Raw genomic sequence first — 21,203 nt, forward strand, 5'->3', positions numbered from 1 at the left:
CTGCGTCTTCTTGGGATTATCGGATGATCACAAAATGGGAAAGGCCACGATTGAAATGATGAATTTTGTATTTCACTCTATCCACCTGGAGTCTAATCTACAATTGTCACCCTTCCTCAGCATCCTGATATATATCTCACTATCTAATATTCATTGACCGCGTTTTGATAGTGTTTGAAGGGTGGAAGTACTTCAAACAGACAATCATTCGATATGTACACGTACCTACTATTTAAAAACAGGAAAGTGTGGACACTGGGTGTGAGAAATTTAGTTTCGTCTCATCACTTTTGAATTAGCTACAGCTATGTTACCTTCCGCAGGTCCTGTGTTGCAATCCTTATTGCAAAACCATTTCATCAAGTTGGCTACAGTGAATAACTCCAGACTCCTGTTTACCATATGTCTTGCTCAGACAACCGAAATACGAATGATAACAGTAAAAGCAGACCCAATCCTAAATCTTTATCTCGTTGGCTCTATAGCATTTGGTGCCAGCCTTTTTATCATAACATCTTCAAACCATGCTTCGAGAACCATAAACTCTTGTCTGCGGATTTCTACTGCGTTTTATCTCTGCATCATTCATCAATTGGACACTTTGTGCCTGTTCTACCGTCTCCCTTGGAGATGTTCGAGTTCCCGGCTTTGCCTGGAATTGAGATGGATACCAGATGAAAAAGAGAACGGTGACAATCCACATTGGTACTGTATCGTATGTGTATAAAGTCCATTCATGCATCAAAGGATACCCCTTCTGGCCCGCGGCATACTCGACAACTCTGAATATTGATCGAACGAGAATGAGAACGCTTATGACGTAAAGACAATGCAAGTGATGGATCCAGTTTGCTTCAACAACGAAAGATTCCGGTGTGGGCTCTCTTCTCATTCGGCGTTCGAATACAAGAGCAGTAAACAAGAAAAATGCGAAAGCTATGATCTGGATAAATAGACCGGCCAACACGACCTTCTGACCAAGACTGGCAGTACTATCACTGAACATCAACCCGGAGGCTCCTGATTGTACGAAGAATGACAAGAGATCTGCGATGACGAAAATCTTCGTAAGCCAATTGATCCGAATGAGGGAGTGATGTTCTCCGTGGACATATCGCATAATGCGACCGAGTGTCATGTAGATCGATGCGGCCAAGAAGGCTGGAGCAATGAGGGTGAAGAGACTTTGGATGATATATGGCATGAGAGTGCCGGTACTGTTAACAGCCATCTCTCGACCGATGTAACCGATGATTTCGACTGTAAGGGTTAGAATATGTTTATATATCAAGAGAGATGGGGAAGTACTCACAGAGACCTCCAACGCAAAATGCTGTGCAGAACCAGGACTTGGTCTTAAACATACGCCAGGTATGTAGACCGGTTGTTATTATAAAAAAGACAATAAAGAGGACAGCTGCAGCCATAGACGGAACGTAGTTCCAGAGGTAGTAATCATCATGATAGGGTTCGAGTTTCGCCATCGTGAGGAAGTAGGAAGTTGGTATTCGAGTAGATGTAGTGATATGAAGGATGTTCTAGACTGCTCTCAATGGATAGCCAAAAGGAACGATCAGAATTGTATGATGTGAAAGGAAAGAGCTGGAGATGGACTTCCAACTCCAACTCGAGGTTATCAATAGGTTTTATTCTCAACATCTTGAGAATTCTCGAGTATTGCTAGAAGAAAAATCGATAATGATTTCTGTTTACGCCGTATAGAATACGCGTATTTTTAGATATGGAAGTTTTTTACAACGGTATACGTCGATAAGCTCAATGCATTTCTCAAAAACTCATGCAGATTGGTCAATTGAGTTAGCGCAGCCTTAAGGGGTGTGGGGCTGCATTCTGCAGCTTAAGGTTTCCGAATACGCGTATTCAATGCGATCCAATGAAATTCGAGATTATGTAATTTGAGATAAAATTGAAGTTTTTCTTTTCTGGAGGCTAGGTTTCTGATGGTGCAGTAACACTGCCATGTTTGTTTTTGTTGAAGGAATGTCATTCCGCGTGTATTGAAATGGTTTCTCTTGCTAAGCTCATGGTTTCGTGTGTGGTCATTAATAGGAATACCAACCATAAAACGAGAGGCGGGTGATGGATTCTGGACCATAGGATCGCTTTTCACGAGGTCGTGCATAAATCACGACAACCGTTCAAGCATTAATGCTCACGTTGTGTATTCCACTGATATCGGAGATATTTTGCTATGGTATAATTAAGCTTATTCACAGCAAAAAACTTGCTCCACTTCGACCGGTATTTTGATTTAGCTTCGTCGAATGTTTGATTGCGGGGCGGGCTAGTGAGTGCAAAGCCTCTCAACCTCGGGGAAATCCAGGAGAAGCTGCGTTCCTGGAGATTTGCATGGAACTATTCGGTTCTAGATTGGATGCTTAGAGCATATTTTTGTTATGTTCTGAGGGCCAGAGTTGGTGAATTGAAGCAATTCCATTCACCCAGCAGGCCAACGGCACTGAAGAGCATATGTGTCAAGGGCTATCTGAGCAAATGACTTGGGTCTCCGATAGACAAATAGAAAAATTCTGTCTCTACTCTCTCTCATTCTCTTATTTCGCTGTTTTTGTTTCTTTGTTTTTTTGTTTTTTGTTTCTTTCCTCCTGCTTTCAACTACTGTTTTGCCTCCTTTTCTTTCCTCCCCCCTTTGCTATCACAAGCATGTTCTCGATTGCTTCTATCGTTCCTTAAAATCTACCTTGTCAACTGATAAGTTATATCGAGTTGATCGTTCTAGAACCCAATTTGATTCATTATATGTATCGTCTCTGGGGAAATGATGGAGGGGAAGGAAGTCGGTCGCTTAATCCACGTTTCCAAACGACTTCCGATTACAACCCTTTTCATAAAATTCCCTCTTTTACTTTTTCCATGTTCGTAACATATCGCCGAGACCATTGATTGGTCGGTTGAATTGAACACGCTTCTGTACAAACTGTCTATGAAAGACGATATATAGGCATGAGTATAACCTCATGAGTCCGTCAGTCTGCCATCCAACTTCCATCGTGCGGCGTGCAGGGCTAGGATACGAAGCTACTGGGCTCTAGAATACTTTGGTAGTAACCTCACCACAAACTGTTACATCTTTTTTGCCAAAATTTTCTCAAGGTACTCTGTAAATTCTGGCGCTCTCACCAGAGCTTTTGCTGGAGTTTTTTTTGCTGGAAACGTTGTACGTTCAAATTTGCTCTTACGTTCCATTGCTCTCATCGATAATGCTGACCGATGATTAGGATCGGCTTTTGGTAAATCAGCGCCTTTCATATGATTTTCATGTCCGGGACATTTGTGACACGCGGCGATGGGCACAATCTCCCCCTTCTTATTTCGTTGGTCATCCATGGCTCTGCGTGGACAATCCTTGCAAAGATTACGATCATCTCCTCTTAACCAAGTGGAGTCGCAAGTACTTGCGAAGTAGGGCTCGTAGTACGGACATGATTTATCACAGATGCATGACTTGGTGCCATCGCCGCCGCATGACCTATGATACATATACAACTCTTTGCACATTTTGAGATAATCTTGCTACAATATTGAACAGATTTGTTCCAAATATAAGTATTGGTACTAACGGAGGGTATGACCTCTTCGATATATGTTTCCTTAAAATTCGTCAGTCTAGAGAGTAAAAGTCATCGGGATTGTAAGAGTGATTAATACTTGTGTTGCTGCTATCGCGATTATAGTAATTGATCGCTGTACCAAAGATAATATAATGTCTGTTTGTTAAGGAAATGGGTATCTTGAGGTGATAGAGGAGCAGTGTCCTTATATACACCCAGATTCATGAGATCACTCAGCTCACCAAACTACTCTAGCTAAACTGTAGTGTAGTACAAGTCAAACTTTAAATATCACCATTCTGCACTAGTTTCCTGCTAACTCCCACTTCCCCAGTTTCTCTGCTAATTTCTTCACACCAAGAATAGCTTTTTCTTTATACTCGTCATTTAAAGGAACCTTTTGACATTCGCAGTAAAGAAGATTATTCTAGCTGAAGCCGTATCGATCATCTTAATGAAAGTGTGACATGTTGCATCGGGGCTACATATTTATGGCTCTGTCATGTGATATCAAATGGCTTTAATTAAGTACCAATTATCTAGCTTCAATTCGGTGCCAATGGCCGTTTTGGAATTGGAATTTATCTGATCTTGTAGGCTCTAGATCTACGAGACTAATGTATAAAGGCTACTAATTCCAAAATGACAGATATTATCATCGTGATCGGCCAATTGATGTAAGCATCAATCAATTGGTTGGTCAATTTCAAAAACTTTTGGTCAAAGTAGAGAACAGTCAGTTCAGTCCACTTTAAGATGAAGTGGACTTGAAAATTTTCGACCCTCGAGATATCACGGCTTTCACATTCACTTTTGTCAAAGATGCCAACTCTAGAATAAAGAATTTTCTCTACTCGCGACGAGATAAAGAACTCAATCCTTTGTCACTAGCAAAACTCAATTCCATCTGTGCATAGTTTTCGTTGTCTTTGTAGCTAAAAAAGGATACTCAGACCTGTTGTTACTTTGTTGGAATGTTGTGAGAGAAATGTTGCTTCTCTTTCATAATAATTACCTAACTATGCAAGAACAATTCGATTGTTGGCTATATCAGAACTGACAGCTTCTCGAAATTCATTTGTATAATGGGCTTCCCAGCACTTGCATCACAAACCCATCTGATCAATCAACCTAATCAAGATGCTTACCCCAACAGTATCATCCCCAGAAGTAGAGTCACGGCTCACCTTTGGTGTCGAATTAGAATTTCTCATAGCTACTGTACCCAAGGGTGATGAAAACCCTCATCCAAGCGATCCTCGCGAAGTAGATGCAAGAATTCTCGCAAATTTCGATTCCATAAATTATGATATTGAGAGAACATTAGAGGAAGTCGGAATTCCAGCAACGGTGAAGGAGTCTGAGTACGGAAATCCGCGAGAAGTGGAAGCAGCCGGTGCTACCGACTGGATATTAAAAACCGACATCACCGTCGGCCCAGTTGCGCAAAATTCAAATACCAGAAAGTATTTCGAATATGGCATGGAAATGTCGTCTCCACCCTATTACTACGATGAAGCCGCTCGAAGGGCTGTAGAAACAGTTGTGAGAGAAATGAGAAACAGTTACTTAGTTCGTGCTAACGAAACTACAGGGTTGCATGTTCATGTCGGTATCGGATACCGTGGTTTTGACTGGCCCATCTTGCGCAATTTCTTGGCCATTGCATGGACCTACGAACGTCAGATTTTATTGATGATGCCTGAGACTCGGATAAATAACTCACATTGTAAGTCCCTCAGAGAAGCCAAACTAGGTATAAACAATCCAAGGCTCACACGTCTCGAGTTTCTAAATCGTATCTTGTCATTCACTGATTATAAGCAACTAGATAATCACATGGGAAACAGAAGTTCAGGCTTCAATATAAGTAATTTGGCCCCCCCTTTCCTTTCTAGTTTTGGCAAACGCACCATCGAGTTTCGTCAACATCCTGGAACTCTCGATTCGGAGAGCATTTTAAATTGGGTTCACATATGTGTGAAGTTGGTTCAAAAGGCATGTCTTATCAAGAACGAAGAAGAGCTTCTTGAGCAACTCCGAACCGACGTCGAAAAGCCAGTCGGGTTTGGGGACAAGAATAGTGTTACCACGGTCGACTATCTCATGTGGCTTGGCTGCCCATCCCAAGCATACTATTATGGTAAGGAACTGGTATCCAATAAAGCCCAAGTCGATAAAAGGATAAAAGATGCAGCAGGAAAAGCAGCCAAGCGTCCACCTACACATATCGCAGGAGTTCCGCCTACTTAATCTCCAAGATATCTTGGGCGATGCTACTAATAAAACGAAACCCACGGTAAAATATTGGCATTCACTTGTCCTTCGTTATCCCTTTAATAAATATGATTATAAAACTTTGGTACGATTTTAGAAAATTTCTTTTAACACGTGAATAGAGTGAGGCATGTGATGAAAGATCTGTTTCTCGTCAGATTCGGCCCCTCTCAACCGACTAACAGTGATTGCGTCATCTTGTCACAGCATAATGAATCCTCATATAGTAAAACCTTGTATGTTCAAAAGTAAATAATGTATGTACCTGTTCCAAATCTATATTTGTGCTGTGGAGAAGTGGCTAGCAGACCATAGGGACTCTATAAAATTCGTGAAAAGAACGTGCTGCAACCCTCCGAGATCAAGAATCATGAGGGGTATTAGAAGACTCATTCTAGATAAAGAGCCTGATACACTAAAAAGGGTCCCTTTCTCTTCTGAATGGTTTATATCAAACCAATCACCGAATAATGGTGCTACTGAATTAGTGATACCGCTTTCTCATCCTGGGTTGGATTGAGGGTCGGCGGGAGAGTAAGGGGTAGACTTTTACTTGGATTCAGGAGCTGAAATGATATTGTTATATTCGGATGCGGATTAGGATATCTGTAGTGATATCACTGTTTACAGATCATCATTTAGCGCCTGAAAATTCTGATGATGGTTTCGTTTCTGAAGACGAGTGAGAGGGGGAATCTAGGCGGTCTAAACTCCCGGCCTGGGTCAACCGAACAAATAATGATAAACACGTACCGCACGTGAAAGCTTTCAGATACCGCTTGTAGTTTCCAACAATCTCTTGAAACTCTTGAGTTGAGTTGCATTTATTGATAGATTAATCGAGTTCCATGATGGAGAATTTGGAAAACTATCGAATTGGTTCATTGCAGCAGCCATATCCATCGATCTTGTTTCATTGTGCATTAGGGGTTCTTTGTGTCTCATGTTGCGATAACTGAAGAAGGAGGTCTAAATAAAAATACTTCTGTACTTCGAAGAAGGACGGCTGAAATTCTCCACTCAATGTTGACATGTCATCTCATCTCATCAAGAAAGGATAACCTGAAGTCCTAGCTTTGAAACACCATTGTGTTGTGAGTCAGATGCATCGAGCTTTCAGATTTGATAATTTTGGTGGTGCATATCAATGTGTTGCGGTATTATTGGTTGGTTAAGTCAGGGGTAAGTTAGTGTGGGCCCTCCTGCCTTCTCCTTGACAATTTGTTATCGCGAACTGCACATTTTTGGGGGTGTGGTGGTGCAATATCTATCTATGCATTTCTAAACGAGAATGTCCTTGAGATCGGTAATGTTACAATAAAGTTGAGGCTCTGAAAGGGAGTTCACTTCATGACGTGGGTCTAAGCGAGGATATGTGAATGAAATCATGAGCTTATGGTCAGGCGGCAGCGCTTAGCTCTAACACCAGTGAAGTAACACTACCGCATAAAATTTAATGGGTACGATAGCCAGCCTTCGACATTTTTACTCGACCAGAAAATCAGTGATTGCTTCAACTTATTCCCTCGAATGGTCGTAAGACACGGGCTGATAGTATGCCAAAGTATTTTAAGATCTTACACATGCCGCACGTCTATTGCTGCTTACAAACAGAATCTAGCGCTTCTGAACAACAAATTAGTGCAAGTAAAGATATATGGATGTGGAGAACGTCCACGGTAGAACAGACTAGTTTCATGATCTGCCATGCTATTTGTTTGCTGAATTTCCTTTTGCCTCTCTTGGAGAGATAGCTGAGACGCTTCTAGTGAAATTGTCTTCTTCACATTCCTATATCTGTCACCTTTCTTTCTTATTCACTTCTTTCATCACAAACTTCAAGACTAGCTGCTTACAGTGTCTGTTTAAGCACTGATACGTCCTCTCAACAAATATGGCCGTAGATGTCGATGCCATGGTGAACGAAGATGGAGTCGAGGAGGTTAATTCAGATGTCTCCATGCCTTCATGGTTTATGGACAATTGTGTCAAAACTGCATCCGAGTTGAGCCAGGAAACGCGTCGAGTCGTAATCCTTCCGCCAAACCCGCCCAATCTTACCGAAAAGGTCAAAGACACGACATCAAATGGACAGGCATCTCAGGAAGAAAGATATGAATTGGATTCTTTTTTGTACGATGAACTTTTCAACCTGATCATGCCAAAAGAAAAAACGATCCTGCCAAAACAAGAGGCTGAGGGCCTCGAATCGACCTTCAGTTCACACAAGACTCCCAAGTTTGCACTTGATGCTGTTCAGCTTCTTCTCCCTGGAGGGTTCCATGCTTTTCTTGGCCAAGAGTTTTTGGCAGAGGTGGTAAAGAAGTTCGCCAGTGATGTGCAAGCGGATTTGATTGAGTTGAATATTGACGATTTTAGAGATTTGGCAGAGCATTTTGGGAAAGGAGAAGATTCAGAACACCGAAATGACCACAAAAGGGGTGACGATCACTACCTCAATCTACTCTACGATCGGTGCATGTGTGTGGAGCTCTGCTGCTCGGCTTCTTCTGTCTGTAGTACATCATGCTCGTCTTCTCCCGTTGCAAGGAGTGGATCCAGTGATAGTTTATCTGACAATAGTGAATCCAGCGTTGGAACGACAAATTCCCAGGAATATGGAGTCGAGTGCGTGAAAAGGACGAGAAAGTTTTCCGACAGGCTCTTCTTCTTATCACAGTATCTTGGCCTTTTGACTTTTGCCACAATACTTGTATTGACGGTGATTTCTGTTTTGACAGGCAGCATCATTCTCCGTCACAAATTGATATGTCAAAATACATCAGGAATCTGCAACGAGATGTGTGACACTTTCTCTCAAGACGAAGAGGAGCTGTCGTCAGTTGATGAACAGTTGGAAAGCGATGAGTCAGTAGTCGGACATGGAATGCAGAAGATTCCCCAAACCGAACAATTCTTTGACAATCCAGAGGAAATAGAGATTGACGACATGGGAAGTTCTCAGTATACTACTCTCTTGAAGAAAATCATTGAGTCCCGTCTGTTGAAGAATACTCTGGGGAGAGCTGGAGATAAAGAGGACATGGGATCATCAGCGCTGGTAATTCTCATCTCAGGTATTGGCAGGTTTTGTAGTTACAAAAAGTATCTTCAGGTGTTCAAACATCTACAGACAGCTGTCAAGACTTTATCAAAGGAAGATACGATCATCATGATGTCAGGAGGAAACGACGTCGGTATTCTTGAGTCTATCAGTAATAACACCCAGAAAGGAATTCTGCGTATGTTTACAGCCAGAAGTCAAGCACAGTATAGACTTCTCGAAAAAGATAAGGAGAAGGCAAGACTAAAAGAGAATATAAGACACCTGCAACGTTGCATCAGAATGTCGGCAGAAGCAAAAATGTCACCTTTGGCACAGCCTTACGCTGTAGATTGGGAAACTTTCATTCCAGATGCTACCTTGCGAGCTATGCGCCGCCATTTCTTTCCTTGGGACAACATAGAGATTATCGCCAGAACGATAGCGAAACGCCAATTAGATATTGACTCTATGAAGCTAGTCATGGAAACATATGAGAAGAGAAGTGAAGCAGAGAAGCAGTGGCTCGAAAACCACGAAGACGAGGATGATCAAAAAGCGCCGTGGAAATCGAAGCTCCCCAGGCGGGCTTGGAGCATAGCGGAACAGATATCGAAGAGTCAAGAAGACGAGCATGTGTACCAATTGCTCGACACTGTTGTCAGTCCAGGTAGTTATGCCATCACATTGCGTGTTTTGATCATAAAATAAAATTCTCACACTTTCATAGGCGATCTTAATACGACTTGGTCAAACATCGAACTCGACTCAGACATCAAGGCCCGCATTACAGATCTAATCTCACTCGGAGAATCTCAGAAAGATTCCTGTGGAATTCTGAAGACCTCCGCCGGGGGCGCACTTCTGTACGGTCCTCCGGGGACTGGTAAGACACAGCTCGCAAGAGTACTTGCAAAGACCTCTGGATCAATCATGCTTAGTGTCTCTGGCGCCGAGATGGAAAGCAAATACGTTGGTGAGACGGAAAAGCTCGTTGCAAGTTTGTTCAAGCTTGGGAAGATGCTTTTCCCATCCATCATCTTCATCGACGAAGCGGACTCTTTATTTAGCTCTCGCAGCCAAAGTGGATCAGGGTCAATCCACCAGAGAAAGCTCGTCAACCAGCTACTACAGGAAGCAGATGGCCTCTCCAAAGATTCCACTTCGCCTTTCTTACTTCTTGCGACAAATCTACCTCACCTGCTTGATCCTGCAGTGTTGAGACGAGTGCCTTGTCGAATCTACATTGGACTACCCACGATCTCAGCACGAGAGAATATGTTTCGTATGTTCTTAAAAGAAGAATCCTTAGATAGGAGTGTCGATCTAAAGAAGCTTGCGGAAGTAACACATCGATATACTGGGTCAGACATCATGGCTTTGTGTGTTGAAACCGCTGTTATCTCGCAACGAGAATATCGCAACAAAGAAGCGGGTGAGGTTTTGGATGTTAAGAGCAGTAGAATATTGACTATTTCACACTTTCACCAGGCGTTAAAAAGCAACACTCCTACAACATCTCCACAACTGATGCAAGAGATGCGAAGATTTGCGCAGATGTATGATAAATCTGCTGTATCAAGAATGGTGCTTTACCAGTATTGGTAAGATCTGATGGTTACCAATGAGCAAGATGAGGGGGTGCGACATAACCCATTAAAATACGCGGTATTTCGTTATCCTTGTTGTATCTCTGGGTTTCAGCGCAAGACGTGGTGCTAATTCCGATGGAAAATGAAGTGGGAGTGAGGTAATGAACTAATCGAGAGACTGAGTACTAAATGTGTGTTCCATGAGCTTGGGTGGAGGAAAAGTTTAGACCTGGAGGCCGGACATTCTGGCTATGACCGACAGCGAGTTCGCATCTTGATGAAGCATAGTAATAGGAGAGGGTATCCTCCGGTAATCAGGTAATTTTTAATGTACTTAGTCAATTTGGTATAGTCAGCGATGATGGATATTTACATCAAAGAGAGGGGGTGACTGCATAAATGATTGGGTTGACTTTGTAGCTGAGAGCCGTGCGGTGAGGTTTACCTGGGCACGTAAATCAGACCAAGAATTATCAGATTCGAACCTCAGTATCTCACGAATTAATAATATCAAATGCTTTGGTAGATTTAGTTTTCATATGCCTTAATAGCTGCTTCAAGCGCTCTCCCACTTTTTCTACTTTCCTGGAGCTGTGGTCCCAACATCTTTCATAATATGCTAGACGCGGCTCTCTCCATCCATTATTCATGTCGACAATTGATACATCTCTGCCTGAGAATAATCATTCAGACCTAGTAACCAGCCTTTCGAACGAAAAGAACATCTGAAAAAGAGTTATTCGACGCATCTAAAAGTGGATGCGTCTCGACACCCTTGAGAGTCCAACCGAAGAACTCACGAACATACGAGGTAATGTCGTCAATCTCTCGAGGTCCATAAATAGTATCAATGAGTGTCTCGAAGTAAGATTCATTGACTGATCGAACGCCAACCACATCAATAACAAACGGTAGATCAGTGAATGAGTTATGAACCGTCTTGGGGAGTTTAAGAGATACCCTAGGATCGCTTTGAGTCAAAATATACGTCGTATTCCAGAATGCAGTCCATGATGGGTCACTAGCAATAGTGTGATTATCATGTGCAAAAAAAATGTAAGATTTTTTGATCTCGGACGAGTTACCGAGTCCAGTTGGCCCAACAGGGGGGTTACAATTTACCGTCCAAGTTGCAACCTGCCACTTATTTGCCCGTTGTGTGTGCCTGAAGCACGGCAGTCTGAGATGAGGCTCCCAAGGAATGTCCGTATAGACCAACAACCTCAGAAGCTTCCGAAAATAGACCTGTGACGAACTCAATGTCTTTGACACGGATGCTTTGGAGATACGCGCTAGTCGCGTCAGTTGGGGCTCCGCTAGTATAAGCACTGTAAATGATGGTTCCATCTGGAAATTCTACAATCGCTGCATCATATGGATGATCTATTGTCACAACTCTATAGCCCCAACTAGAAATTGCTTGTGCAATCGCACCGTACTGGAGACTGCTGGTATAGAAACCACCAGTCCAGACGAGAAGAGGCGTATCAGGCTTGGTGGTTGGTGCTTCAAGGCAGACGTCGGAAAATTTGAGTTGAGAGAATGTTGTCAAACCAGGGCTTGGGAGATCATTCTCATTGAAACACTCTGCCACGGCAGCTGGCATGTAGTCGATTTCGCCAATGTTGGCACAATCCTCCCTGAGATATGGCTCATAATAGCTGACTAGAAGCTGACGGTATGGGGAGGATCCATCGAATGGGTTGGCCCGCGACGTGTCGGTGAGCTCTGATACTGTGACGGTAGAAGCATATGGTCCGTCCGGAACAGGAAGTAGGATGGCAGTGGTATTGACAGAGGCCTGACCAACGATGAGTGAGGGGACGAAGGACAGGAAGAAGGCAGCATGGAGAACAAGCAATGTCATAGTGAATGAATACTTCTAGCACAGATAATTCTCGTGGTAGAAAGTGGAAAGACGCGAAGAGACTAAGATAAGCATGGAAAAGCTACCTTTTTAAATCAGATAGTGACTTTAGGCATCACCAATGTAGCTTCAAAAAAGGGCAATAGGATCGTAGGAGCAAAAGGGAGTCATTAGTCCGCCGCGTGTCGACTTCGCACGAATCACATTAAACCCCTTAGAAAGAATGGAAAAAGGGTGGATGTGGGTAGTAGTGCATACTCTCAAAGTCCGCTTTACCTCCTCCTTGAGCCATTGTGAAGAATATAAGGTTTCGCAATGACACGAGCTCGAGACAAGACTTTGAGAACCATTGGATGGACTTTTCATGTCAGCCGGGGATTCTCAGCTTTGTGAATGTCAAAGAATCAGTTGCTAATCCACAACAAACCAAGTTTGCCAGGTTTTCACAGGTCACACGTATTCTCAACTACAATACGGAGTAAAGTTCTTCCCTATAGCCGAACTTAATTGTGCGGGACTTGAAGAATAAGCATTGCGGTTCTCACGGCTGTATACTTCCATAGCTCAAAAGAACATCAACTATGTAAACAATATATTAGCTTTCGGCCCTTCTTTCTAAACTAACACATTCCCACCTTAGCAAGCTTTCCCTGTGGTTTCTTTTTGTATCGGTCCCGAGCCAGTGACCGGTGTGTCGGGTATAATGGGATTTAAGGCATGATTTTAGGGTGCGTCTACGCGAGTGGGGGCTTTCAACCCTTACCACTTGTCCCCACCTTTCAACTAGCACTGACGAGACACCGTCATAAGCCAACTGTCGAACCCCATTCGACTTATGCGGGGGTGTAGGGTTTTGCGGAGAACGGAATGCGGGGAATTCACCACAAAGTATTTCGTAAAATATCTGCACTACTATGGCATGTAGCAAACGCATTGATACTGCATCAGGGCGGGGAGGAGGATGTATAGCTCCCATAAAGATTTGCTATTAGAACCAAAGGTGGGATGACATCAGAGTTCCCAGTGCTTCTTACTGATAACTATAGATTTTCGAACCTCTCCTCCACGTGTTGTGGTTAACGAATCTTGCTAGCGAATGTATATTGGGAGCTAGATGCAATTTTCAAGCATCAACACCGGGCAGCCGCTCATCCATCGATGATTCTGTGAAATAATTTAGGAGTAAAATCAGGATGAAAATCTAGATTATGGAACTCAAAAACCGGAGACAAAGGCTTGTCAATGCATCGCGGAAAGTAACACTATGGAAGTGAGTTAGATAAGTATTATAACTCCGGATTATATCTTAGTTAGGTGCATGCATGTACTTTGCATACATGCTTCACATTCAAATCACGGATTTATAAATTCACCTCATTGGGGTATCCGTCTAAGCCGTGATTACTAGTAGCCCCGCGCTACAAACAAGGAGTGCCTCTGTACTTGTAATGAGGTAAAGGTGACGTATCAATGCAGCCATTGGTAAGACGAGAGTGGTGGATATAATTTAGCTGTTCTAAAATTTCCAAACTTGCTAATAATTCAACTTCAAAGGATGATTAGCTCAATTTATCTTTCAACTCATATTATATATAAGGTCTCCAGATTTCCCCTGGGTTCTCTGTCCGATCAACCATTCTCATCTGCATTCGCGTCTTTATCTCTCAGATCCACTGTTGTATACATCAGACGCTGCTTCTTCTTAGGTAGTGAATGTAGTGAATGTCGCTTTGTAGGTGTTCCATACGCACAATCAACGTTTGGTAAGAACCGTTTCCGAAAAGCGCAACCACTCCCTGCGTCTGCAGCGCAACAAATCATCCACGCCAATGCGTTCGGCCCCAATTGCCCTCAATATGAAGCAACCCCTGCATCTGTCTATACTGACGTGAGACGTGAGTATTTCATCCAAGGCATCAATGGAGATGATTGTTTGAGCGTCAGTGTTTGGGCACCATTGTACCCGACCGAGGAAAAAGTACCCGTGATCGTTTGGATTTATGGAGGTGGTCAGACCACAGGTGGTTCATCTGTACCTTACCAAAATCCACAACAATGGGTCCAGCGTACTCAATCGCATATTGTCGTCTCATTGCAGTACAGACTGAACTTTTTCGGTCAACCAAACACACCAACCGAAAATACTGTGCTCTACATTTTTGATGCTAGAGCTGCTCTCGAGTGAATTCGAGACAACATTGCAGCTTTCGGGGGTGATCCTTCGCGCATGGTGCTTTGGGGCCAATCAGCTGGTGCTACTTTGACTGGGGCTCTCAGTATCGGTTGGCCAGATGATCCAATTGTTACTGGATTTATCCAAGATTCCGGCGCTGTCGAGGGCCAGGGTGTCCATACCGTTTATACTGATACCACTCACACGAACTTTACCTTTCTGGCAAACGAGCTTAGATGCAATGGTAATACTACAAACTAGGTTGAGTGTATGAGCACTTACCCACAAGCTGATATCGAGGCGTTTATTCAATATTGGACTGATGCTGGCAAGACCCCTGCGTTGGGTTTTCAGTCATATAATGATAACAACAACACATTTGCGAACTATACTGCTGCATATCTCTCTGGTCATTACGCAAAGCTACCCAAAGTTTTGGGACATAACTTGGTAAGCTGTTTTCCTTATCGTCATTCCTGCTTAACAAGTAACCTCCCAAAAATCAAGCCCACTGACATGTCAAACCACAGATTGATGGAGCTTCCACCGCTGCACTCTCCTCCGGCCCTCCTGATATCGAGGGACCAACCCCCGAAAAGGAATTAGCGGCTACGTTACACGTCCCTTGCGGCGTCGTAGCCGAAGCGCAAATCCGACAATCTCTCAATGCAACAACCTACCGCTTTGAATATTCCGGCAACTTTAGTAATCTCTCGCCACTCCCCTTCATGGGAGCTTATCATTCCAGTGAGCTGCCCATGATCTTTGGAACATATGCTGATGTTGGTGGCGACGGAACCCGATTCTAGAAGGATACTAGTGAGGCAATGCAAGATCTTTGGTTGGCGTTCGCAAAGGATCCTGAGAATGGATTGAGCAACGCGGGGTGGCCTAAATATGGAGAGGGCAGCGTGGAGGTATTGGGAGGTGAGCAAAACGGCACCCTAGTTACACATTATGCAACGCCAAAGGCGGGGATCGAAGACGCTTGTCTTACTTATACTGGAAATTGAGGAGGAATATTAATGTTGATATGTATGAAAACTTCAAGGATCTCTGATGAGGCTGGAACAATCGTATAGTAGTTTGTCATTAAATATCCTAGAATGACCATCTCTCTATTTATTTTTGTCTTGTAAATCCAGACCACAATGTAATCCTTCGAAAGGGCTACATTACATGACCTCAGTAAGAGCTAAAGTTACCACCCAGAACTGGCGATACGATCGAACGTACGTTCAACTGGGCGCTGTTTTGTAATGGATAGTTCTTTCAATATGAAATGTTCGTAGAATGCTGATGCTGTCGATATCATTCAGCATACAGCTGATAGGGAGGTGCAGTAGAGCTAATGGGTGGAAACAATGCCATACAATTTCATATTAAGATCAGATACTAATTCAAAGAATATCGGACCCGTAAACAACACGAAACAAACGATTCAGCAATCAATGAAGAGTTGAGAGGAAAGATCACAATCATAAAGATTTCGGGAAGTATCACGCACGTGATGCTAGTCTACCGAGGAAGCGGGTTGGTGTGGGGTAGCTTAGGCCGAGCGAAACCGGTCGGTCCTTCATCATCAAGAGCTTCAAACTGTGATTCTTCCACGACGACGACGAATTTTCCAATACTCCTGCTACAAATATGTCCGCCCTAAGAATTCTTGTACCCGTAAAGAGGGTTATTGACTATGCGGTACATATTCCCACTCTTCCTGAATTTTCAAAATCAAATCCAATCCCTTGATTCCCGCTGCGCAAATAAAAAATGGCTTTAACTAACTCAAACACAACAGGTCAAACCCCGCGTCAACAAAGCCCAGACAGCTATCGAGACCAATGGCGTCAAACATAGCATGAACCCTTTCGACGAACTCTCGATTGAAGAATCTGTACGAATTCGCGAGAAGAAATCCGCGCCCGGCGGCGTCGAAGAAATCCTTGCATTTTCCGCTGGACCGACCAAATCGCAAGATATTCTACGTACAGCTATGGCTATGGGTGCTGATCGCAGTTTACTGGTTGAGATGAAAGATGGGGAAGAATTGGAACCATTGGGAGTAGCGAAACTGTTACAAAAGGTTGTGGAGAAGGAGAAGAGCAATTTGGTATTTTTGGGGAAACAAAGTATTGATGATGATGCGGGGCAAACAGGACAAATGTTGGCGGGGCTATTGGGATGGAGTCAAGCAACGCAGGCAAGTAAGGTGGAGTTCAAAGATGGAGATATAGTTGAGGTTACGAAGGAGGTGGATGGCGGCACGGATGTGGTGAGGGGCAAATTACCTATGGTTATTACAACAGATCTGAGATTGAATGAACCGAGATATGCGAGCTTGCAGAGTATCATGAAGGCAAAGAAGAAGAAACTGGAGAAATCTACACTTGGTGACTGGGGCGTGGATGGTACCAAGAGGGTAAAGACTTTAAAGGTTATTGGTAGGTCAATCATTTTGTACAGGCATTTGATGATTCAAGCACTGGGTGGGTATACTGGATATCTACTAACAACATGGATATAGAACCACCGCCAAGACAAGGAGGCGGTAAAGTCGACGACGTTGATGGAATGATCTCCAAATTGAAGGAATTAGGCGCATTATAAAGGGATAGGAAACGATCATGGATGAAAATGGGTGTAAATATGTACGAATTATAGGATCAGGCGAAGAAAAGCATTGGGCTTTAGACGTGGGTAGAAGCTAGAAATGCATCATTTCGAGAGATCTGTGACGAGAAACAGATTCAGTGCGAAATCAGCGCTCTGTGTGTAATGCTTGAAGGAGCTCTCACTGTCAACGATACTGTGCGTTCTATTCAATCCATTGATCGCAGATTCATCTGAGTCAGACTTCGTGCATTATACTACGGTTGAATTGTCATGAGTCTTTGTGCATTACTCATTCGATACTATAAGTGAAAACTAGCCCAACACTACCCGGAAACCGTTGCAGAAGAACTCGTGTAACCTGTACTGGAGATTGAATAACTGTCCGAATTACGCACCTCACCTCCGATACCTCCAAGCGACCCAAACTTCTCCACATAGCTAATTTGTTGACGTCGATCTTCCCCAACTTATTTACTGTCAAACTATGTCTCCCTACGGATTATCACCTTCCTATAGCGGCACCCTCCGTACATTACGAGAAGGTTATTTTAAGTTTCTAAATCATCCCTCTGAAAACTCAGGATCATCGTCATACATCCTGAGCCCCCTCAAAAAGTTTAATAGCATCAATATAATGAAATTAAATTTGTCGATATGATGAGATGTCTTGATTCTCTTGGGACTTGGGTATCAAGGTGAGTTGTACGAAGTATACAACAAGGTGTATTTTTCCTCTCGCTTACATGATGTTATACCGGTGTGTGCTATTTAGTGTAATGATCTACTCTTGCTCTCCTGAGTCTCACCAATCATCAATTAGTGCCCATGGCCCTGAAATTGTGAATCAGCAAATTTAAAAATTTATAAACTTTGGACTATTTAATTTTGAAGTTTGGAAAATCCTATTGAACCTTATTGTTTTCTTTTTTCTATTTGAAGAATTCGATAATGATTTATTAGTATAGTTCGCATTGTGAATCGAGTCGAGTCCCTCTGCTTGTTAGTAGGTAAATTTATTAATCGATATTGGAACACAGCTTTGTTGTTGTTATCTACCTCTCTACGCAAGACAAATTTGTAGAGAAATTTACATCGGATTTCTTCTCATGGTTCTGATGAACGTGTCATTACAGCGCGCAAAATACACCATCTATCGCTCCTCCTCCTACATCGTACCCGCATGTCCACTTCTGTTAGTACAGTACGGAGTAAGCCACCAACCGGGAGGCTTGGCCCTACGGACTATCTCCATACCCAGCCCAGTCAATTTGCCCAGTCTCCCTAACACAACTCGCTTAGCAGGAATGCGTTAGGGAATGCGCATTGTGTACTAGCAAGACCCCTGAATAGGGCGGGATGCATGAGCTGATTGAAACTACGTTTTATTTTCTATATCTGTATTGTTTTTAGTTGTGAGAGAGAAGGCTGTGCTGATTGATGGGATAATCCGATAGGGAATATTGTGTGATGGGGAAGCGGAATTATGAGTGGTGATCTTGGGCGAAGAATGTCGATCTGGGGGGGAGAGTGGAGTTCAGTGAGGCCTTGTTGAAAGTATGAATGGAATAAAGTAAAGAAGGTGATGGAAAGAGAAGAGTGGGAGATGAGGTTCAGATTTAGACATCTGTATCTATGGGAACGACGGGGGTAATCGAATGAATATATACAAATTTCACATTCCGAACACAAATGATACTCGAGATTTGAAACCACTTCAATCAAGCCAACAACGCCTAAACCCATAACAGCCATATTCCCGGACATTGATAAGAAAAGACGCGGCTTCATACCCTACAGCATCGTGGCAAAGAGTCTTTACCATGTAAAATAACCTTTTTCGGCGTTAAAAGTCATAGCGAATCTTTTGACATCCAAGCTAGAAGTATCAAAATTGCTTCTAGCGCGCTCTTATCTCTGGCTCGTGATCTTCCATTTCATCTTAGAAATGTGCTCCCGGAAATGTTAATTTTTGGTATACAAGAATAAACTTCCCACTGAAAGTTGGCTATTTTACCCATTCTTTCATCTTGCATTTATCTCTCAAAATTTTGTCCCGATCGCCATCCCGTTAATTAAAACCGCTGGGTGCGCTTAATATTTCCTTCGGCCGAGCCTATCATGATATAAGAATTGTTGGTACATGCACGAGAATTCTCTTGCAGGATATTGCATAGGGGAACCGTGAGTAAAAAACGACCGAGAAACACGAAATGCACTCACTATTGGTGGAATCGGCGACTTGGTTCCCGTTTGTGGTGTTGATTCTCATCCTCAGATAGTATGTTTTATCACACATTCACAGTAGCATTGTGTCCACCGTGATTTGAGGTTGACACTGTCTTCCCGACCACAGTGAGAACTGAGCCAGGTTGCGAATAGAACTAACGAGTCTTCTTCTCAGTATTTCGAGATGGCTACAACTTGGGTCGGTAAAGAATTACCAACTACAAGATTATGTTATGCTCGTTGTGTTTGTAAGTGATGCCCATTTCAAGTCAGTTTTTTAAATCTAACACGCATCATAGCTCTTCTACACTACTCTCATGGTATCTATAAACATTGTATTCAATTTAGATACAAATCTCATTTCACCAGCTGATATTCCACTGGTTGGTGTTCTAATCCAAAGTCTTCCAGATTGGAGAGCTGACAGAAGCTCAATAGCTCACTCCTGAATCAATTGCATCTCGTGTTAAAGGCAGCAAACTCGTGCTCGTAGTGGAACAGTCAATGATCATGACTATTTGGGGTGGCAAAGCTTGTTTGTTGTTGATGTATATGCAGATGATGTATGTCCCTTTCCCCAACGCATGTTAGCTATATTGATGAAAGATATAGGCAGGGTATTAAACCCCACAACTTTATTGTAAAACTAGTCGCCATATACGTGGGTACAGGCTTGGTAGTCATGGAGATTCTTTATTTTGGGGTTTGGTGTAGGCCATTCTCAAACTATTGGGCAGTCCCTACTCCGAATGGTTCGTCCGAAGCAATATCTTTTCCTCCGAGACTGTAGACTAACGTGAAGAACACAGAACAATGCTCAACAGCCCTTCATCACTTGATAGTAAACGCAACGTTCAACATCAGTTCCGATCTCATGATGTTGTTTCTACCGATGCCGATGGTTATCAAGGCACAGCTGCCTACCCTGAAGTGCGTTCCTATCTTCATTTGGTCTGTCCTTCGTTTGTGCGACTTACTAACAGTGTATCTAGGAAAGCACTTCTCATCAGTGTCTTCTCCCTTGGCATATTTGCCATCATATCTGCTGCAGCTAATAAATATTATTCCTTCGTACATCCTTTTGGTGTGATGTGGACCTACGTGAGTTTAATTAAACTACTTTGTCTTCAAAACGCTAATATTAATTAATGAAGTGGTATATAAGAGAAGCATCAACCGTGATGTTTGTGACCAATATTCCAATGTGTTGGCCATTAGCAAGAAAACTATTCGGTTGGAGATCATGGTCTGGAACTAGTGAAGGTACCAAGTCAAAGAGCAGAGCGGCCCCGAAGAGATACTTTACCAATGCGACCAGTTCAAGATTCGGCAATAAAAAAGACAACTCGATGTATAGAAGTGAAAGTAGAGATATTATAATACACGGAAGTACACAAGATGGTTCAGCAATAGGGTAAGTTCCCTGTGCCTTCGTGTCTCAGTTGAGATATTGGTATCTTTCGAATTCGGTCGTCCACATCATAGAAAATGAACTAACTGTTGGTGATAGGCTGGAAATATGGGAAAGTAGGGAAGTGAGTGTAAAGACCGAACAAAAAAACCCCAGAGAAAATCGTATCAAGAGTACGACAGCCGTCACTGTAATTGGGTCGAGGGGCAGTTCGAGCGAACAAGAACAAGGGAGGAGTGCTTCGAGGACAGAGAGTCGACAAGATATAGGCCATGCAGTATAGCTATCTAGTTAAAATACAATCAAAATGTAATAGACAAAATCCAGACATGGAGAGCTTATAATTCATATATATTGTGATATTTACCCAAAGTCGATAGTACTTGATGAACTGTTGTCATGAGATATCTT

General features: G+C 42.9%; 9 protein-coding genes across 9 annotated transcripts; 6 read left to right on the plus strand and 3 right to left on the minus strand.

The window, feature by feature from the left end:
• Nucleotides 1-73: 73 nt before the first annotated feature.
• On the minus strand, nucleotides 74-1,696 carry EAE97_002946 (uncharacterized protein). The gene is made up of 2 exons (XM_038873458.1): nucleotides 1,313-1,696; nucleotides 74-1,260 (listed from the first exon to the last, which is right to left on the minus strand). Exons 1-2 carry the CDS (start codon nucleotides 1,482-1,484, stop codon nucleotides 518-520), a joined length of 915 nt encoding a protein of 304 aa, XP_038735321.1. The 5' UTR covers nucleotides 1,485-1,696; the 3' UTR covers nucleotides 74-517.
• Nucleotides 1,697-3,102: 1,406 nt separating this feature from the next.
• On the minus strand, nucleotides 3,103-3,537 carry EAE97_002947 (uncharacterized protein; the record flags this gene model as incomplete). Its single annotated transcript, XM_038873459.1, has 1 exon — nucleotides 3,103-3,537. The coding sequence occupies one exon, from the start codon at nucleotides 3,535-3,537 to the stop codon at nucleotides 3,103-3,105; it is 435 nt and encodes a 144-aa protein (XP_038735322.1).
• A 1,193-nt stretch (nucleotides 3,538-4,730) lies between these two features.
• Nucleotides 4,731-5,843, plus strand: EAE97_002948 (uncharacterized protein; the record flags this gene model as incomplete). Its single annotated transcript, XM_038873460.1, has 1 exon — nucleotides 4,731-5,843. One exon carries the CDS (start codon nucleotides 4,731-4,733, stop codon nucleotides 5,841-5,843), a length of 1,113 nt encoding a protein of 370 aa, XP_038735323.1.
• A 1,918-nt stretch (nucleotides 5,844-7,761) lies between these two features.
• On the plus strand, nucleotides 7,762-10,518 carry EAE97_002949 (uncharacterized protein; the record flags this gene model as incomplete). The annotated part of the gene is made up of 2 exons (XM_038873461.1): nucleotides 7,762-9,580; nucleotides 9,641-10,518. The coding sequence occupies 2 exons, from the start codon at nucleotides 7,762-7,764 to the stop codon at nucleotides 10,516-10,518; spliced, it is 2,697 nt and encodes an 898-aa protein (XP_038735324.1).
• Nucleotides 10,519-11,195: 677 nt separating this feature from the next.
• On the minus strand, nucleotides 11,196-12,369 carry EAE97_002950 (uncharacterized protein; the record flags this gene model as incomplete). The annotated part of the gene is made up of 1 exon (XM_038873462.1): nucleotides 11,196-12,369. One exon carries the CDS (start codon nucleotides 12,367-12,369, stop codon nucleotides 11,647-11,649), a length of 723 nt encoding a protein of 240 aa, XP_038735325.1. The 3' UTR covers nucleotides 11,196-11,646.
• Nucleotides 12,370-13,924: 1,555 nt separating this feature from the next.
• On the plus strand, nucleotides 13,925-14,554 carry EAE97_002951 (uncharacterized protein; the record flags this gene model as incomplete). Its single annotated transcript, XM_038873463.1, has 1 exon — nucleotides 13,925-14,554. The coding sequence occupies one exon, from the start codon at nucleotides 13,925-13,927 to the stop codon at nucleotides 14,552-14,554; it is 630 nt and encodes a 209-aa protein (XP_038735326.1).
• Nucleotides 14,555-14,596: 42 nt separating this feature from the next.
• EAE97_002952 (uncharacterized protein) lies at nucleotides 14,597-15,351 on the plus strand (the record flags this gene model as incomplete). Its single annotated transcript, XM_038873464.1, has 3 exons — nucleotides 14,597-14,725; nucleotides 14,804-14,992; nucleotides 15,073-15,351. 3 exons carry the CDS (start codon nucleotides 14,597-14,599, stop codon nucleotides 15,349-15,351), a joined length of 597 nt encoding a protein of 198 aa, XP_038735327.1.
• An 838-nt stretch (nucleotides 15,352-16,189) lies between these two features.
• Nucleotides 16,190-17,149, plus strand: EAE97_002953 (uncharacterized protein; the record flags this gene model as incomplete). Its single annotated transcript, XM_038873465.1, has 3 exons — nucleotides 16,190-16,240; nucleotides 16,341-16,983; nucleotides 17,067-17,149. The coding sequence occupies 3 exons, from the start codon at nucleotides 16,190-16,192 to the stop codon at nucleotides 17,147-17,149; spliced, it is 777 nt and encodes a 258-aa protein (XP_038735328.1).
• Nucleotides 17,150-19,365: 2,216 nt separating this feature from the next.
• On the plus strand, nucleotides 19,366-21,075 carry EAE97_002954 (uncharacterized protein; the record flags this gene model as incomplete). The annotated part of the gene is made up of 9 exons (XM_038873466.1): nucleotides 19,366-19,433; nucleotides 19,557-19,629; nucleotides 19,681-19,764; nucleotides 19,820-19,944; nucleotides 19,994-20,133; nucleotides 20,191-20,311; nucleotides 20,374-20,482; nucleotides 20,536-20,795; nucleotides 20,892-21,075. 9 exons carry the CDS (start codon nucleotides 19,366-19,368, stop codon nucleotides 21,073-21,075), a joined length of 1,164 nt encoding a protein of 387 aa, XP_038735329.1.
• Nucleotides 21,076-21,203: the final 128 nt, after the last annotated feature.

This window comes from Botrytis byssoidea (genome assembly GCF_014898295.1).
Source record: "Botrytis byssoidea strain MUCL 94 chromosome Unknown BBYS_005, whole genome shotgun sequence".
In the NCBI taxonomy this organism is placed as follows: Eukaryota; Fungi; Ascomycota; class Leotiomycetes; order Helotiales; family Sclerotiniaceae; genus Botrytis; species Botrytis byssoidea.